General features: G+C 39.6%; 1 protein-coding gene across 1 annotated transcript in view; it reads left to right on the top strand.

Moving 5' to 3' along the window:
- The first annotated feature begins 53 nt into the window (after nucleotides 1-53).
- Nucleotides 54-19,237, top strand: part of LOC133629775 (cullin-1) — a 33,326-nt gene continuing 14,142 nt past the window's right edge. Inside the window, exons 1-6 of the mRNA XM_062020761.1 lie at nucleotides 54-258; nucleotides 13,375-13,731; nucleotides 13,893-14,067; nucleotides 15,257-15,424; nucleotides 15,502-15,552; nucleotides 15,627-15,717. Of these exons, the coding sequence (XP_061876745.1) occupies nucleotides 13,592-13,731; nucleotides 13,893-14,067; nucleotides 15,257-15,424; nucleotides 15,502-15,552; nucleotides 15,627-15,717 (625 nt within the window). The 5' untranslated portion in view covers nucleotides 54-258; nucleotides 13,375-13,591. The remainder of the gene's footprint in view (nucleotides 259-13,374; nucleotides 13,732-13,892; nucleotides 14,068-15,256; nucleotides 15,425-15,501; nucleotides 15,553-15,626; nucleotides 15,718-19,237) is intronic.

The raw sequence follows: 19,237 nt of genomic DNA, 5'->3' as shown, positions 1-19,237 counted from the left end.
AATATTGAACATGAATTCCATTCAACACGAGTGGACTATTGCGTGTGTTTACGTACGTCGTGACGAAGATCGCCATGTTTCCCACTCTCCGTGAACGCAACACGAATCGTCGCTTGATGAGCTGATCTTTGTGCGAACCGAACGGAGCGCTCGCACTTTAGCGAACAAGCACGACAACTGGCGGCGGACGTCGACACCCGGGCGATCATTCCTACACGCGGCGACCTCACGGCGACTGTCACGGCCTGAAGAAAAATGGTAAGGGAGCATTTTCGGGAGCAGCCGACGCGCACTTACGGGGCGCTTGTGACAAGCACCCGGAGCTAAGAGCGAGCTAGCTGGCTAATGCTAACGGCTAGCGGTCTGTTTTCCTGACTCATTATCGAGCTAGGCTGCCATTTTAACGCAAGCACAAGCTGCCCAGTGTGGAGAACTTGGCGAATGCCACTAAAACACCCCCACGCACCTTTTACCAGCTACACTTGGCTCAATTCCGCCGAGCCTCTTCCTATATTAGCCCCGTCCCGCAGCGTCTGGTAGCCGAAATAGCCCCACTTGGAGGAGCTAACCCGGCTAACCTAGCCCCGGGAAGCTAACGCGAGTTAGCACGATGGCGTAGCAGTGTCAAGACTCCGTGGATCAACCTGAAACACTCACGCCCGTGGATCCACCTTAAACACTCACGCCGAGCACAGGTAACGTCAATCATCTCAGTCGTACATCGCCGGGTATTGACAGAAAATATCACAGGTGTTCAGATCAGATAAGACACTTGCACACTAGTGATCGTGGAATATATTGTTCATATACTTTTGTGCCTTATTGCACTTTTGGCAAAGAAGGAGCTTCAATATCGTGGAAACCTCATGTCAGAAACTTTAAAACGAAAATCTCCACCAGCCTCTCTATTACATAAACAAAGCAAACTTTACCATTATTTTTGATTGATTGATTGAGACTTTTATTAGTAGATAGTACAGTACATATTCTGTACAATTGACCACTAAATGGTAACACCCGAATACGTTTTTCAACTTGTTTAAGTCGGGGTCCACGTTAATCAATTCATTTTAAATTCAGAGTAAAACAACTTGCACTGAGCCTAGTCTATAGACTCCGCTACACCTCCCTGATACCGAAGTACATGTCAAACTACTTCCTTAACTTAAATTGAGACTGATTGATTGAGACTTTTATTAGTAGGTTGCACAGTGAAGTACATATTCCGTACAATTGACCACTAAATGGTAACACCCGAATAAGTTTTTCAACTTGTTTAAGTCGGGGTCCACTTAAATTGATTCATGATACAGATATATACTATCATATATACTATCATCATAATACAGTCATCACACAAGATAATCACATTGAATTATTTACATTATTTACAATCAGGAGTGTGGAGGGGGGGTGGGGTGGGGATATGGACATCAAGTAGTGGACATAGAGAGAGAGAGAGAGAGAGAGAGAGAGATCAGAAGGCATAAGAAAAAGAATCTGCATTTGATTGTTTACATTTGATTATTAGCAATCCGGGGAGGGTGTTAGTTTAGGGTTGTAGCTGCCTGGAGGTGAACTTTTATAGCGGTTTTGAAGGAGGATAGAGATGCCCTTTCTTTTATACCTGTTGGGAGCGCATTCCACATTGATGTGGCATAGAAAGAGAATGAGTTAAGACCTTTGTTAGTTCGGAATCTGGGTTTAACGTGGTTAGTGGAGCACCCCCTGGTGTTGTGGTTATGGCGGTCATTTACGTTAAGGAAGTAGTTTGACATGTACTTCGGTATCAGGGAGGTGTAGCGGATTTTATAGACTAGGCTCAGTGCAAGTTGTTTAACTCTGTCCTCCACCTTGAGCCAGCCCACTTTAGAGAAGTGGGTAGGAGTGAGGTGGGAAATAAATAAATAAATAAATTGATTCATGATACAGATATATACTATCAGATATATACTATCATCATAATACAGTCATCACACAAGATAATCATCAGAGTATATACATTGAATTATTGACATTATTTACAATCCGGGATGTGGGGGGAGGTTAGGTTTGGTTGTTATCATCACTTCAGTCATCAACAATTGCATCATCAGAGAAATGTACATTGGAACAGTGTAGGTCTGACTTAGAGAGAGAGAGCGATAAGAAAAAGTATCTACATTTGATTAATTACATTTGATTATCAACAATCCGGGGAGGGTGTTCGTTTAGGGTTGAAGTTGCCTGGAGGTGTACTTTTAGTGCGGTTTTGAAGGAGGATAGAGATACCCTTTCATTTACACCTGTTGGGAGCGCATTCCACATTGGTGTGGCATAGAAAGAGAAGGAGTTAAGACCTTTGTTAGATCGGAATCTGGGTTTAACGTGGTTAGTGGAGCTTTGATTGATTGATTGAAACTTTTATTAGTAGATTGCACAGTGAAGTACAGATTCCGTACAATTGACCTCTAAATGGTAACACCCGAATACGTTTTTCAACTTGTTTAAGTCGGGGTCCACTTAAATTGATTTATGATACAGATATATACTATCAGATATATACTATCATCATAATACAGTCATCACACAAGATAATCATCAGAGTATATACATTGAATTATTTACATTATTTACAATCCGGGGTGTGGGATGTGGAGGGGTGGGGGGGGTTAGGTTTGGTTGTTATCATCACTTCAGTCATCAACAATTGAGAACAGAGAAATTGACATTGAAACAGTGTAGGTCTGACTTGGTAGGATACGTACTGCAAGTAGTGGACATAGAGAGAGAGAGAGAGATCAGAAAGCATAAGAAAAAGTATCTACATTTGATTATTTACAGTTGATTATTAACAATCCGGGGAGGGTGTTCGTTTAGGGTCGAAGTTGCCTGGAGGTGTACTTTTAGTGCGGTTTTGAAGGAGGATAGAGATGCCCTTTCTTTTACACCTGTTGGGAGCGCATTCCACATTGGTGTGGCATAGAAAGAGAATGAGTTAAGACCTTTGTTAGATCGGAATCTGGGTTTAACGTGGTTAGTGGCGTTCCCCCTGGTGTTGTGGTTATGGCGGTCATTTAAGTTAAGGAAGTAGTTGTACTTCGGTATCAGGGAGGTGTAGTGGATTTTATAGACTACTCTGAATTTACCATGAATTGATTAACGTGGACCCCGATTCAAACAAGTTGAAAAACTTATTCAGGTGTTACCATTTAGTGGTCAACTGTACGGAATATGTACTGTACTGTGCAATCTACTAATAAAAGTCTCAATCAATCAATCAAACCTCAATGAAAATACCCTCCATACTCTATACTGCACCTTGGTACTGCCATACTTTACATATTGTGTTGAAGTGTGGAGGAATACTTACCACAACACAGTTAATCCTCTGATCATATAACTTACCTTACATATTGTGTTGAAGTGTGGGGGAATACTTACCACAACACAATTAATCCTCTGATCATGTTACAGAAAGGAGCAGTGCGGATCATTCACAACGTTGGTTTATTAGAACATACTCATAATCTGTTTATGCAATCAAAGTTGCTCAAATTTGATGATCTTGTTAACTATAATACATCAATAATCTTATATAAAGCATTTAACAAATTATTGCCGCCTAATCTACAACGTTTTTTTTATAAGACGAGTGCAGGCTCATAATTTGAGAGGCTTTGGATGTTTCTCATTGCCGAGAGCTCAAACCACGTGTAAATGTTTTTGTGTGTCTGTATGCGGAGTAAAACTAAGGAACAAACTGGACTTTCAACACAAGCAATGCCAAACTATTAATCGATTTGAACTATTATACAAACATGGGATCTGGTTCAAATATAGAGATGATGGTCTTTAATTTGACCTGCTGTTGTACTCTGTCTCAAAGTGTTATTAACATGTGCTCAATGTTTCCTTACCATTATTGCTATGTTGTCTATTACTATTGTTGGTATGTTGTCTATTACCATTGTTGGTATGTTGTCCCTTACCATTATTGCTATGTTGTCTATTACCATTGTTGGTATTTTGTCTATTACCATTGTTGCTATGTTCATTCTTCCTACATTGTTGATGCAAATTATTGTTACCTGTGGTAATGCCACCATGATACAAAATTTGTATTATAATCCTTAAACAAAGTGTCAGCGAAACTCAATGTATTAATCACTGAATTGAGAACTGGGGGTGGGATTAAATAAATTATCTTCTTCCCACTCCCTTTCAGGCAAAACTGGACCATCATGCTTTACATGCTGTACATTCCCTTTTGCATTATATTAATTTATATTATTAGGTGTTGTCTACTTTGTAGTTAGTTTTTTTAATGTCATTGCCTGAAATAAATTAAAAATGAATGAATATTGAGTAAGCAAGTAAGTAAATTTTACTTATAAAGCGCTTTTCACAGATAAAATCACAAAGCGCTGTACAAAACATAGGTGAAGTAAAACAACAATTCAATTAAAAGAACAGGGGCAACATCATAAAAAGGATACAAAGTGGATTAAAAATGATAGTTAAAAGGAGCATTAACTAAAAGCTTTACTAAAAAGAGAAGTTTTGAAATGTTTCTTAAAAGTTTCAACACAGTCAAGATCACGGAGGGACTGGTGCAAATTGTTCCAGAGTCTGGGAGCTATAGCCTGGAATGCCAGGGGTGCACAGGTTTTAAAACAAGTTTTTGGGATCTTTAGAAGACCCTGGCCTGAAGACCGGAGGCTGCGCCCTGAGGAGTAGGGGCATAACAAGTCAGTGATGTACTGAGGGGCCTCACCATGCAACGCACGGAATGTCAGGACTAAAATCTTAAACAAAGTGCGGAATTTAACTGGAAGCCAATGAAGACTGGATAAAACGGGGGTGATATGGGCTGTTCTTGGTGCACCGGTCAAAAGTCTGGCAGCTGCATTTTGTATAGTCTGAAGTCTCTTTAGCGTTGAGGAAACCAATCATCGAGTTTTCATATGATACGATGGAATTATCAATAAAGTCATAAACACAGTGTATTTTCTGTAAAACCTCTGACAGATTGGTGTAAAGAAACAAGCAACTTCTAGAAAGGTGCACTCTAGTCCTCATCGTAATTGTCAGGAGAATTATTTAGAATTTTAATCCAAAATGGCAAAACAATACACTTAGTTAGAAAACACAGACTGGTTTTAGCCTCGTAAATGTAAATACACTTCTATGAAATATGCATTTTTGACCAGGAGAGGTCTGAGTCTCAGTCTTGCTGTGTTTTTCATGTTTGCATCATAAAACATAAAAAGTTGTAGGAACAACTCCGCACGGTGAGAAATTATCAGCATTCTGGTTGTGTAGTTGTGCCTTTTGAGAGGTGACATAATCCAAAAAGCATCCCATCTTTGAGTTGTACACTAGTAGTCTGGTTCTGTCACTGAAACTTTTTTGGTATTTTACGCAAGGTGTCTGTTACTTATGATTTCACAAAATAACAGTTGTTTCTCAACAGCATTGCCGTGTGTTGGCTTCCAGACAAGTGTTGCTATTTAAAGGAGTTTTATGTGCCATAACCAACATGCTCATGTTTACACCGTCTCTGTCACCCGATTACTAGCATGTCCAAGAGGGCTGGGCGGTAAAAGCGTATCAGTATAGATCACCATACACGTAATTTAATCAATAAAAAATGCGTTCAATGAAACAAGAGACAACTCTCTTGTAACAGAGGAACTAGGGATGTCACCATATGGTAAATGGGTTATACTTGTACAGCTCTTTTCTACCTTCAAGGTACTCTAAGCGCTTTGACACTATTTCCACATTCACACACACATTCACACTAGGGATGTCACGGTAAGAACATTTCTTAGCAAGGTTATTGTGACCAAAATTATCACGGTTATTATTATTGCAGTATTTATAAATGTGCTAAAAAAAATTCTAAAAGTATTATTACTGAACTATTTTAACCAAGTTTTAACAGAAACACAACACATTCCAAATGATTTCCTTTGTAGAATAAATATTGGAGATAAAAAACACGGTTTCATGGACCTCAAGTAGAAATTGAATGAGCATATTAAAGCAACACAAGCATTATAAACAAAGTAACATGGCAGAAAAAACATAACATAAATAACTAAAATAAATGTGAAAATTGTGCCATATAGCACTTTATGGACATAGGACATTCCAAAATAAAAACTGATGTAAGAATTTTGAAAGATGGCACCTGATAGCCATAAAATGTAACTGCACTTTTTGTCCATATCCATAATGATAGTGTTCATGTATGAGATCAAGTCTTATACATAGGGCTGTCAATTGTGGCCAAAATAATAATTAAGTTAATTTTTTATCAATATTGAAATCATGATTACTGATTGTTAGGTAAAGCAGTGTTGGGGTGAGGTGTGAATGCAATACCATCATTTCATTTGTAATGTCTAATGAAAAGGCTATAGATAAACGTTATCCATACATCTAAAGACAAGTATTTGTTTTTTTTGTTCATTAATAATATCAATGTCAACATTTTCTCATTACATGATGCCTTTATCTCTATTTTTAAATTTTGATAGAGGGAGGTATTTTTTAAAGTTACTGTATTTAGATCCATTAAGAATTTGAGCAGAAATGACGTATAGGAATTAACTATACACAATAAAACATTAACAAAATGCTATGTCACATCAATGGTTTTTAAAGTAATACCTTTAAAAAAAAAGTAAAGTAAAAAAAAACCATTGTGTTTACTTTTTGATATCAATATAAAACACAAAGCAGCTTGGCTAATGAAGATGAAGTCAAATAAACAAGCTTTGTTCTTCTCTAACACCTCCTAGTGGTTCAGTGCAACAGTTTGGCCAACAAAAAAAACAGGAGTGATACCTCTCAATCGAATATTGTCCACATTGTCTCCATCTAACAGCAGTGCGCTCTGAAACGCACGCCGGACTGAACGGAAATGAAGCGAGGGAAAATGAAGTTAAACCAAGCGCTTGGCTCTGTTTACTCCGAAGGTAAATCTCCGGAGCAAATTCTGGGGAGTTTGTCTGCCATGATTTTTAAGTCAAACGACACTAGTGCGCATGTACCAGTGCTGCTGCGACTTTGTTTCCAGGAAGTAAGCAGTGTTGTCTAAAATGCTGTTTATCATTATACTGTTTACCGTTACGTCCCTAATTCACACACACATTGATGGCGGGAGCTGCCATGCAAGGCCCTAACCACGACCCATCAGGAGCATGGGTGGAAGTTTCTTGCTCAAGGACACAACGGATGAGTCTAGGATGGCGGGATCGAACCAGGAACCCTAAGGTTGCTGGCACGGCCACTATGCCGTATAACTGACAGGAAAGTTTCCTATCATGCTGACCAAAATTATCACGGTTATCAATATCGCGGTATTGTTGAATGTGCTCAAAAAGTGCTTATACACACTGAAATTTTTTAGCAAGTTTTTTTCAATACCTAAAATATATATTTTTTTAGAAAATCTACCATTTTGCATGTGATAGTGTTTGTTTTAAATAGTTTTGTACTGTAGCGCTTTAAGATTTATTAAAATGAAAAATGCATAACAAAAAAATCAATTGTTATTTATTATATCTGGCGGGCCTTGAATGCACCGTAAAACACCTCGGTCTCTTCTCCTCTGAGTTTAAAACGATCACTCTGTTTTAAGAGAGCACAACTTGTAGGTTCGATGTACACAACTGAATATCTTAGTTGCTCAGACAGTAATGTGTTTATACAAGTTAAGATCGGTGTATGTTGTTTCTTCAGGGGGAAAGAGATCAATGCCTCTTGTTTTCATACTAACCGTCGCGAGTTCTACCGCTATTATTATTACCGTTTATCGTTACATCCCTACGAGGAATGCAGGATGTGATCAGTGGAAGTGACACGCTAACAGCCAATCGGGTAACAATATCCACTATCAAGTTTGGTTGCGCCATCTTGTTGTCTCCCAGTTGATTCTTTGTACGGAGTGAGAAGACAAAGTAAAAATGAGTGCTACAGAGTGAGAATAAATTGTTGGATAAAACAGGAAAAGTTACCTTGACAGTATGGAAGTTATGTGGATGTTTTGAAACGGACTGTAGTCAGATTTCTTACATATTCCTTATTTTTGCACCTTCATTTTAAGAGTTTATTGTTTACAATTTTGTTTACATTGATTAATTGTTTACCATGGTTGTGTTTACGTTTCCTTTCTGCATCGATAGCTGAGGGGCATTATAATAAGAGAAGTTTACATTTGAAATAAAAATGCACGGTCCAAAATGTGATTCCTTGCAGTAGGTCCTTCAGTCTTTCCCGCAAGAAAGGAATGCATCTGTGGCGTTGGGCTGCTGGGGAGCAGCGCTAAATTATGTCATCTAATTTGCATAAATGGTCATGGCGCAAAAAAGTCCGTGTTTGTGTGTGGGAAAAACTGATCTTTTTGGTGAGATGTGCAACATGATCTCACATTTTCAAACACACAAAACGTGAAGTTATTGACTGACAGGTCCTGGTTTTATTTTGTGCAGCGGTAGACGCTCGTGCTTGGTCCAGGCACGATTGATTAAAGAACATATTTCCCTGGTTCTACGTAAGTGTGGGCTGATTTCAAAAAGAACGTACACACTCGCAATAGTGAAGAACAGAGGTGTTTTATGCGTGACTCTGCTGTGTAAGGTGTTATGATGCCATCTACTGTACAGAGTTAGTACGACAAGCCACGCAGACAGACCCATTATAATGTGTTTGTGGGTGAGTACGCCAAATCCAAGTCCTGCCATGTGTCCTTCTTAAAATGTGGCCTTGAATTGCTTATTAATCCTAATTCAACCTTTTAAGCAGGCTATTAAAAAGCACAATGATTCTGTCTTGCCTCTTGGTGAGGGTGGTAACGCCTTCACCACTTCCTCCTCCTTCCCGCTTGCCTTCTTGTGTCCTTGTCTTTGTCTGAACTCTGAGGGTCCAGCCTCAGACTAATATTTTTTTTACTCTTCCCCCTTTCCCAATGTCACCTTTTTCCCACCTTTTAAGGAGCGCCCTAAGTGGCTGATCCGTTGGCGGTCCCGTCTTGTCTCCCTGTAACGTATGTCTGCTCTTAGCGGGATTGTGCCGAAAATGTAATTTCAGTTCTTATGTGTCTTGTACATGTTAAGAATGGACAAATATGCTCTGCTCTGCTCTGCTCAACAAGGTCTACAGCTAAAAATTCCAACTGTTACATCTCAATGGCTACTCTAGATGCAACCCCTCCACCCCTCCTTGTTGTTGCCACGGTAACCGCCGCAGAAACGCAGGTTGTCCTCCGGAGCAGAGAAGACTGAGTTCGGACCTTAGCAGAGCGATCCCGCCATTAGTGACAGGAAGTAGGCGCAGCAATGTCCTTCCTCCTTCTGGGTAACTAATCCTAATGGCGATGCTGACCTGCATCATGGCTCCTTCTAAATATAGCTAGCTGTGTTGGCCAACACAGTGTTTGCTTATCTTCTTAGAATACGTTTTTGATTGACTTGATCCGTCATGAACCTGGGTGTATGACTTTTAGACGAGTTCCTCAAACTATCCTGCAATGATTAATGACCAAAAACAGTTTAGCTTGGGAATGTTTTTTTAAAGCCTACACATGTTTTGTGTTCCGCTGTGTTGTTCATTAACCATCTGAAGCTCAATCAGCCACATGAGTTATTGTCGGCCATCACACTGAACTCAAGTGTTTGACGGAACTCTTGAGGACTCACAAGCATGATTGTGCTGTGGAGGCTGGCCCCTGACTGGCCGTAGAAGCGATTTAGTGGACTAAGCTGCAATTAGCTGAGTTACGTCAGCAGATGAAGCTGCGTAACTGACAGCTGGACTCCAGCACTTCTAGGCTCAAAAATGTATCTTAACGTTGTATAAAAATGTGCAGAGGGAAGGTTGCTGTTAGAGATGGACTGATTATTGGCCGGGCCGATTACTGGTGCCGATATTTGGCATTTTGATGTACCTGTATATCGGTATCAGCCTTTTTTTGTGTTTGTTTACAATTATGACATACTTACATCAGCGGATACCAAATAAGCACATATTATATCAGTATTTAAAAAATAAATAATGAGTGAAGTGAATTATATTTACATAGCGCTTTTTTCTCTCGAGAATCAAAGCGCTTTACATAGTGAAATCCATTATCTACATATTTAAGTTACATTTAAACAAGTGTGAGTGGCACTGAGAGCAGGTGGGTAAAGTGTGTTGCCCAAGGACACAAAAGCAGTGACTAGAATGGCGGAAGCGGGAATCGAACCTGGTACCCTCAAGTTACTCGCACGGCCTCTCTACCAGCCGAGACACACCGGTAGAGAGTAATAACCTTCGCAGAGGCACAAGCCCTCCATGAAAAAAGTTGCCTTTTTGCATTTTTTATTGATTTAAGAAAAAAAATACTCTCATTGTCAATAGTTTTCCCTCATTATGCTTTGATATCTGAAAGGGCTTTTATTGAAATTCTTGTGAGAATTCTTCTCCGGTCTGCTCAGCTGCGCTCACGTGGCGTCACTTCTTCTTGCAATGCTGGTCACCTACAGCAGTGTTTTTCAACCTTTTTTGAGCCAAGGCACATTTTTTCCGTTGAAAAAATCCGGAGCCACACCACCAGCAGAAATTATTCAAAAACAAAACTCAGTTGACGGTAAAAAGTCGTTGTCACAATTGTTGGATATGACTTTAAACCATTACCAACCATGCATCACTATAGCTCTTGCCTCAAAGTAGGTCTACTTTCATGACCTGTCACATCACACCCTGACTTATTTTGACTTTTTTGGTGTTTTCCTGTGTGGAGTGTTTTAGTTCTTGTCTTGCGCTCCTATTTTGTTGTTTTTTTCTCTTATTTTGGTATTTTCCTGTAGAAGTCTCATGTCTACCTTTTGAGCGATATTTCCCACATCTACTTTGTTTTAGCAATCAGGAATATTTCAGTTGTTTTTATCCTTCTTTGTGGGGACATTGTTGATCGTCATGTCATGTTCGGATGTACATTGTGGACGTCGTCTTTGCTCCACAGTAAGTCTTTGCTGTCGTCCAGCATTCTGTTTTTGTTTACTTAGTAGCCAGTTCAGTTTTAGTTTTGTTCTGCATAGCCTTCCCTAAGCTTCAATGCCTTTTCTTAGGGGCACTCACCTTTTGTTTATTTTTGGTTTAAGCATTAGACACCTTTTTACCTGCACACTGCCTCCCGCTGTTTCCGACATCTACAAAGCAATTAGCTACCTGCTGCCACCTATTGATATGAAAGAGTATAACATAGTTACTCTGCCGAGCTGTAGACTGCACCGACACTCAACAACAACACATCATTTGCAGACTATAATTACTGGTTTGCCAAAAATATTTTTAACCCAAATAGGTGAAATTAGATAATCTCCCATGGCACACCAGACTGTATCTCACGGCACTAGCACAGTGGTTGAAAAACACTGACCTACAGTACAGCTCCTCTGCTTAAATTTTTGCTGGTAAATCCAGTTTTTGTCCTACTTTCGTGGCGTCTTGCCAGCCTTTTTTTTTTACCCCGCTACTGTAACAGTCGTACGTGAGCTCATTAAAGGGCTGCACGGTGGAACAGGGGTTAGTGCATGTGCCTCACAATACGAAGGTCCTGAGTTCAATCCCAGGCTCAGGATCTTTCTGTGTGGAGTTTGTATGTTCTCCCTGTGACTGCATGGGTTCTCTCTGGGTACTCCGGCTTCCTCCCACCCCCAAAGACATGCACCTGGGGATAGGCTGATTGGCAACACTAAATGGTCCCTAGTGTGTGAATGTGAGTGTCAATGTTGTCTGTCTATCTGTGTTGGCCCTGTGATGAGGTGGCGACTTGTCCAGGGTGTACCCCGCTTTCCGCTCGAATGCTGAGATAGGCTTCAGCACCCCCCGCGACCCCAAAAGGGATAAGCGGTAGAAAATGGATGGATGGAAAGCTTCATGTTCCGTCATTGAATCAAATAACGCGACAAAGATTGATGAACATGAAGACGACGGAAAATATCTGCCAAAATTCAAACTTTGCGTAAATATCTTGACAAGAGCAGGCAGCAACTTACACATTCTCATACTTTCTGTAACATCCAGGAAGAAATGTCAGCCAGCTTGAAAAATGTTGTTTTTATTGAAAGGTTTTCAATATTTCAGGGTTCCTTCACAACCTGACAATGTAATACATCCATCAACTGCTATAAAATTGAGTAGATGGCAAGTTATTATGATTTAGAGAAATCCCATATTTTTAACAATTTTCCAAGGAGATTTCCCAAATTTTGAAATGCAAATGTTGATGTTGACCTCAGACACACGTAGTAAAGGTGTTTGTGAAATACCCTGGTGTTTTTTACTGCTAAATTAACCACAACATTAGTGCCACTTTAAACATTGTCACTACTGGGCCGACGATTCCTAAAAAAATAATGTTAAAAAAACAACTTAAAGCTTTGTCCATTTGTTTACTGGCGTGTATTATTCATGTTTGAATAACTTTTACTGCAAATCAATATCGGCTCCAAATATCGGTTTTCGGCTTCCTTGACTACTAATAATTGGTATAGGCCCCGAAAGAAACCAGTGTTTCCCACACATTCATTTATTTGTTGCGGCCCGCCACGAAAGAATTACGTCCGCCACAAATAGATTTAAAAAAAAAAAAATTTTTTAATTTTTTTAATTTTTAATTTTTTATTTTATTTAGTTTTTGTCCTGTCCAGCTTCTCAGGCAAATCATATAGTTGATGTAGATGCCCATATAGGCTGTTCAGATTTACTTTGCAAATGAGAAGTGTAGGATATTTCTCTTGTTGCCTTATTTGTATTTGACCACTACTGTTTTCTGTTTATTTGTTACTGACTGTGGCAGGACACCTCTGCCTCTGTTTCACTTTATGTTGCTGGTAAATAATATGGTTGTAGTAGTAGGCTAAAGTTAAATTATTTAGTATGCACTAATTAAAGGGGCAGAGCTTTAAGAGGCATTTTAGCTTTTATATTTTATAAGATATATTTTTTGTAAGAACCACAATTAATAAATTTATTTCAGTGAATAACTTATTGTTCAAATCTGTATATAAATATGTACATAAAGTGTTGTAATTATATTGTAAAATGGATGGATGGATGGACGTTTAAAACAAAACTGTTATTATTATTAGGAAGTATACATTTTTTGAGCCTTTTTAGAGAAAATCATATCATTGTAGTACATTATGCAAATTACTAAATGATGTCATGGTGACCACGCCCACAGCCACGCCCAAAGCCACGCCCCCACCGCCACAGGTATCTTGGCAGTTTATGGGAAACACTGGAAACATATCGGCCGGTATCTAGTGGCTATGTAACCACCTGCCGTCGTTTCCAGACTTTTCTTAACTCAAACATTTCTTGTGCCCATTTTAGGTCATCTGGTGAGGAGTGCTCTTGCTCACAGGTGGAGGTGTGGCCACCTGGTCGCACCCAGCGGGACTGCATCCCCTCAACAATCATCTGAAGCATCGCCGCCACCCCCCTCCCCAGATGGAACGTGCACTCTGAGAGCAGCGCCAGTCCGGACCTGAATCAAAAGAGGAGAGGAGTGGAGGACTGGTGAGGAGAAAGCAGGGCAGGAGCCTACGTCATGTCGTCCAACAGGACCCAGAACCCCCACGGACTGAAACAGATAGGCCTGGACCAAATATGGGACGACCTGCGGGCCGGCATCCAGCAGGTGTACACGCGGCAGAGCATGGCCAAGTCGCGCTACATGGAACTCTACACGTATCCCAAACATGTCTTGTTCTCAAGTACTTTTGTTAACTCATTTCTTCCTCCACAGTCTTCCACAGCCATCCATAGATACTCCAGTCCACGTAAAGTTAGACCTAAATTAGATTCTCGCCTTCTATGTAGACAATTTTTCCTTAACGATCCGCCCTCAGACATGTATATAACTATTGCACCAGTGTCCACCAGTCCAGCCAGGGCAGGGGCTCTGTGCCCCCCAGCAAGCCCTCCAAAAAGTCCACCACCCCAGGTGGAGCCCAATTTGTAGGCCTGGAGCTCTACAAGAGACTCAAGGAGTTCCTGAAGAACTATCTGACCAGCCTGCTCAAGGTGCGCCAACATGCTCCTAAAAAACCTCATAAAAAGTCACGACTCGGGTTGTATGGTATACCGGTATTCGTATAATACCGCGATACTAATGAATCATATTCGGTACGTTACCGCCTCTGAAAAGTACCGCGTTGTCGTCACGTCTTGTCATTGCTGGTTTTACTAGCAGACGAGAATGTTCGGCAGCGCACAATCACGCAGTACTTACAAGCAGACACAGTGTGTAGACAGAAAAGGGAGAACGGACGCATATTGGCTTAAAAACTAAAGATAAAGGTGAAGTTATAACACTGAAACGCCCTCAGGAAGAGGTGCTTTAAGACATGGCTAGCTAGCTAGTGGCTACGTTTTAGCTACTTCTAAATCATTAATCCTCGCCTCCATGGCGACAAAGTGAGTTTCTTACAAGTATCATCTCTTTAGGATGAAGAATAGCTAAACATGTTTCACTACACACCGTAGCCCACTGGCATCAAAATGTAAACAAACGCCATTGGTGGATCGACACCCGACATCCACTGTGATGATACCAAGTACAATAGCGTCAATATTTTTTGGCATAACATCTTCTTTCGTTTTTTCTTTCTTCTATCGTTTTTATTATGTTTGTAAACTCAGGAAATATGTCCCTGGACACATGAGGACTTTGAATATGACCATTGTGTGATCCTGTAACTACTTTGTATCGGATCGATACCTAAATGTGTGGTATCATCCAAAACTAATGTAAAGTATCCAAACAGAAGAATAGGTGATTATTACATTTTGACAGAAGTATTGATAGAACATGTTAAAACAGAAAGTAAGCAGATGTTAACAGTAAATGAACAAGTAGATTAATAATGTTGACAAAATAATAGAATGATAAATGACACAATATGTTACTGCATACGTCAGAAACTAAATTAGAAGCTTTTGTTTGCTTACTTACTTATAAAAAACACGTTGTCTAGTATGTTCACTATTTTATTTAAGGACTAAATTGCAATAATAAACATATGTTTAATGTACCCTAAATTTTTTTGTTAAAATAAAGCCAATAATGCAATTTTTTGGTGGTCCCCTTTATTTAGAAAAGTACCGAAAAGTTTTGAAATCATTTTTGTACCGGTACCAAAATATTGGTATCGGGACAACACTAGTCAAGACTCATCACAATTTGTGAGTTTTCGTTGTTTTCCTCCCGCAGGATGGAGAAGACCTCATGGATGAATGTGTGCTCAAGTTCTACACCCAACAGTGGGAGGATTACCGTTTCTCCAGTAAGGTCCTCAATGGGATCTGTGCCTACCTCAACCGTCACTGGGTCAGACGAGAGTGTGACGAGGGCCGCAAGGGCATCTACGAAATCTACTCGGTAACAAGAACGCGTTCTCGCGTCGCTTTTTTGTCTTCTGCTCCACACGTCAACTCATCCTCTTCTGCCCACCACAGCTGGCCCTGGTCACCTGGAGGGAGTGTTTGTTCCGGCCGCTAAACAAGCAGGTGGGTTTTTGTACGCAAACTCAACGTCCGATTGGTCCCTGCAAACTCCACTCACGCTGCTGCCTCTCTGCCAGGTCACAAACGCCGTGCTCAAGCTGATAGAGCGAGAGAGGAACGGCGAGACCATCAACACCAGACTCATCAGTGGCGTGGTGCAGTCATATGGTGAGGGCCCAATAACAAACCATAGATCTGGACGATATGGCTGAATATGAGTGTTTTATATTGATAATTACTAGAGATGTCCGATAATATCGGCCGATAAAAGCTTTAAAATTTAATATCGGAAATTATCGGTATCGGTTTTTTATTATCGGTATCGTGTTTTTTTTAATTATTATTATTTTTTTATTATTGAATCAACATTAAAAAAACAAGATACACTTACAATTAGTGCACCAACCCAAAAAAACTCCCTCCCCCATTTACACTTATTCACACAAAAGGGTTGTTTCTTTCTGTTATTAATATTCTGGTTCCTACATTATATATCAATATATATCCATACAGTCTGCAAGGGATACAGTCCGTAAGCACACATGATTGTGCGTGCTGCTGGTCCACTAATAGTACTAACCTTTAACAGTTAATTTGACTCATTTTCATTCATTACTAGTTTCTATGTAACTGTTTTTATATTGTTTTACTTTCTTTTTTATTCAAGAAAATGTTTTTAATTTATTTTATTTTATTATTTAAAAAAAAAAAAGGACCTTATCTTCACCATACCTGGTTGTCCAAATTAGGCATAATAATGTGTTAATTCCACGACTGTATATATCGTTATCGGTTGATATCGGTATCTGTAATTAAGAGTTGGACAATATCGGATATCGGCAAAAAAGCCATTATCGGACATCCCTAATAATTACTGATATTTTTTATGACATATCAAAAATAAGGACCAGAAGACCAACTTTATTAAATGAAACATTTTTATTTAAAATGTAACTTCCTGATTATAAATCCCTCAGCTATCAAGGCAGAAAGTAAAGGACATCTCAACACAAGCATGGAAAACACTCGATGGAAACTCAATTCTAAAATCACATTAATAACCTCTTGAAATGAAGGTGCAAAATTAACGAAATACTGCAGAGTGTGAAAATGTAAACAGAGAAACCTGAGAAGAAGTATTTTCTGCAGGTTTAGGGCCAGGAAGTTACAGCTGTGCTCTAAAAGGTGAGCTCGGCTAAGTTGGTTGTGTTATTGGGGCGGTATAGCTTGGTTGATAGAGTGGCCGTGCCAGCAACTTGAGGGTTCTAGGTCCGATCCCCGCTTCTGCCATCCTAGTCACTGCCGTTGTGTCCTTGGGCAAGACACCTTATCCACCTGCTCCCAGTGCCACCCACCCTGGTTTAAAAATGTAAAGCGCTTTGAGTCACTAGAGAAAAGCACTATATAAATATAATACACTTCACACATTACTGATCTCGGTGGGAACGAGTGCCTTGCATCTTTTACAGACCACATTGCAGGGATGTACACTTAGCTTTTTTCACTAGGAGCGCTGGTGCTACTAAATAAAATAATTTAGTAGCACAGAAACATTTTAGTAGCACAGAAAATAATTAGGAGCAATATGAACTCTCTTAGATATCGCAATTTCCTTATTCACACTCAAACAACATGCACTCATTCATATAAACACAATGCCATCATAAGGCCTACTGCAGCCCTCAAACACAGAACATCACTAAACTGTGCTAGCACTGTCGCTAACTCGAGTGTAGGACTGGGCGATATCCCATTATAGTTTGGCTGAATATCGACGTACAATATATCTTGATATTTTTTCCGTAAAGTAGAGTTGGACAAAGTTAAACCCAAATACTGTATGTGTTGAGTTGTTTTATTGAAACAAATACTTAACATGAGTAACTTTTTTGAAATGTCAGTTTTATGTGTAGGTGCACATAGGGGTGGGCTGATGAAACGATATCAATATATATTGCGATAGACACATTATCGATATCAATATAAAATGCGTTCGATAAAATATTCAATATATATTTATATTTTTTGGTCTAAAAACCGAAATTATGAAGCAAGATTTGTTTTATGAAGTCACTCGCGCTTTGGTAACCCAGGAAACAGGAAGTGTCACAGTATCCGTTAACAGTATTCACTGAGCATTGGAAGTGACACTCTAACAGCCAATCAGTTAACAGAATTCATCAAAAAGGATTCCCGGGCGCGGCACCGCTGCTGCCCACTGCTCCCCTCACCTCCCAGGGGGTGAACCAGGGGATGGGTCAAATGCAGAGGACAAATTTCACCACACCTAGTGTGTGTGTGACAATCATTGGTACTTTAACTTTAACTTATTCACTGAGCAATGGGAGGAACACCAACTATCGAGTGTTACACCTTTCCTGCGGTTCGGCTCCCAGACTAGTCGAGGAGCGCAGAGGAGACGTTCCCTCCAGGACCGATGGGTCTGCTCAGCTCTGCTTTCGGGTTGGAATGACAAGGCCCCGACTCGTGACAATTTGGTCGCTCTATTCTTATTTGTGCAGGACACAACCCGACACATTTGCCACTATTGCTTTGGTCTGAAGATGTTCCCTCCCATGAAACAGCGCTGATTGCTTCGTTTAACTCGTTTCTGCTTCCGTGGAGTCTCGGTGTGCATTTAAGAGCGCACTGCTGTTATTAGATGACGACATGTGGAGAAAAATATATGATGTTGCAGATGTTGCAGTTGCATTACAACATCGCGTCCTTCCGTCAGCTGCTGCGACTGAGAGTTACCATGCAACAGGCGATGTGGGGAACGTTGCCACAACTTGTTTATAAAGTCTTCAGTTTGTTTAATAGAATGCTCACTCATCCTTTATTTAACTGTTAACTTTGTCAGTGTTCCAATAACATAAATACTGGCTATAATGTTTTGTGAGAGGTATCACTCCTGTTTGTTTGTTGGGCAAACTGTTGCCTTGAACCAGATGGTGTTGTTGGAGAAGAACAAAGCTTGTTTATTAGACTTTATCTTCATTAGCGAAACTGCTTTGTTTTATATTGATATCAAAAAGTTGTTGGTTTTTTTTTTTACATGTTTTTTACATTTCACAATGTTGCAATGTTGTTACTTTATAAACCATCCATGTGACATAGCATTTTAATATTTTATGGTGTATAGTTCATTCCTATACAAAATGTTTCTGTTTAAACTCTTAATAGATCTGTCCCGATACAGCATGTACACGTACATACATGTACATGTCAATGTACATAACTTAAAGAATACTTCTCTCTATCAAAATGTAAAAATAGAGAAAGGCCTCATGCAATGAGAAAAAGCTGACACGTTGATACTATTAATGAACAAAAACACAAACATTTGTTTTTAAATAAATGGATAATGTTTATCTATAGCTTTTTTTTATTAGATATTACAAATTACATGATGGCATTGTGTTCACACCCCAACACTTTACCTAACATAATGAATATAGGGATTAATAATTGGGATTTCAATATTGATAAAAAATAATTTTAAATATTTTGTCCATAATCGTGCGGCCCTTAATGCAAGACTAGATCTCATGCATGATCACTATTTTTATCTGTAAGGACAAAAAGGGCAGTTATGTGTTATGGCCATTAGGTGCAATCTTGCACAATTTTCACATTAATTAATTAATTTATTTGTTATTTTATTTCTGCCATATTACTTTGTTTA

This window comes from Entelurus aequoreus, linkage group LG15 (assembly GCF_033978785.1).
Source record: "Entelurus aequoreus isolate RoL-2023_Sb linkage group LG15, RoL_Eaeq_v1.1, whole genome shotgun sequence".
In the NCBI taxonomy this organism is placed as follows: Eukaryota; Metazoa; Chordata; class Actinopteri; order Syngnathiformes; family Syngnathidae; genus Entelurus; species Entelurus aequoreus.
This window is presented reverse-complemented; position numbering and strand designations above follow the sequence as displayed.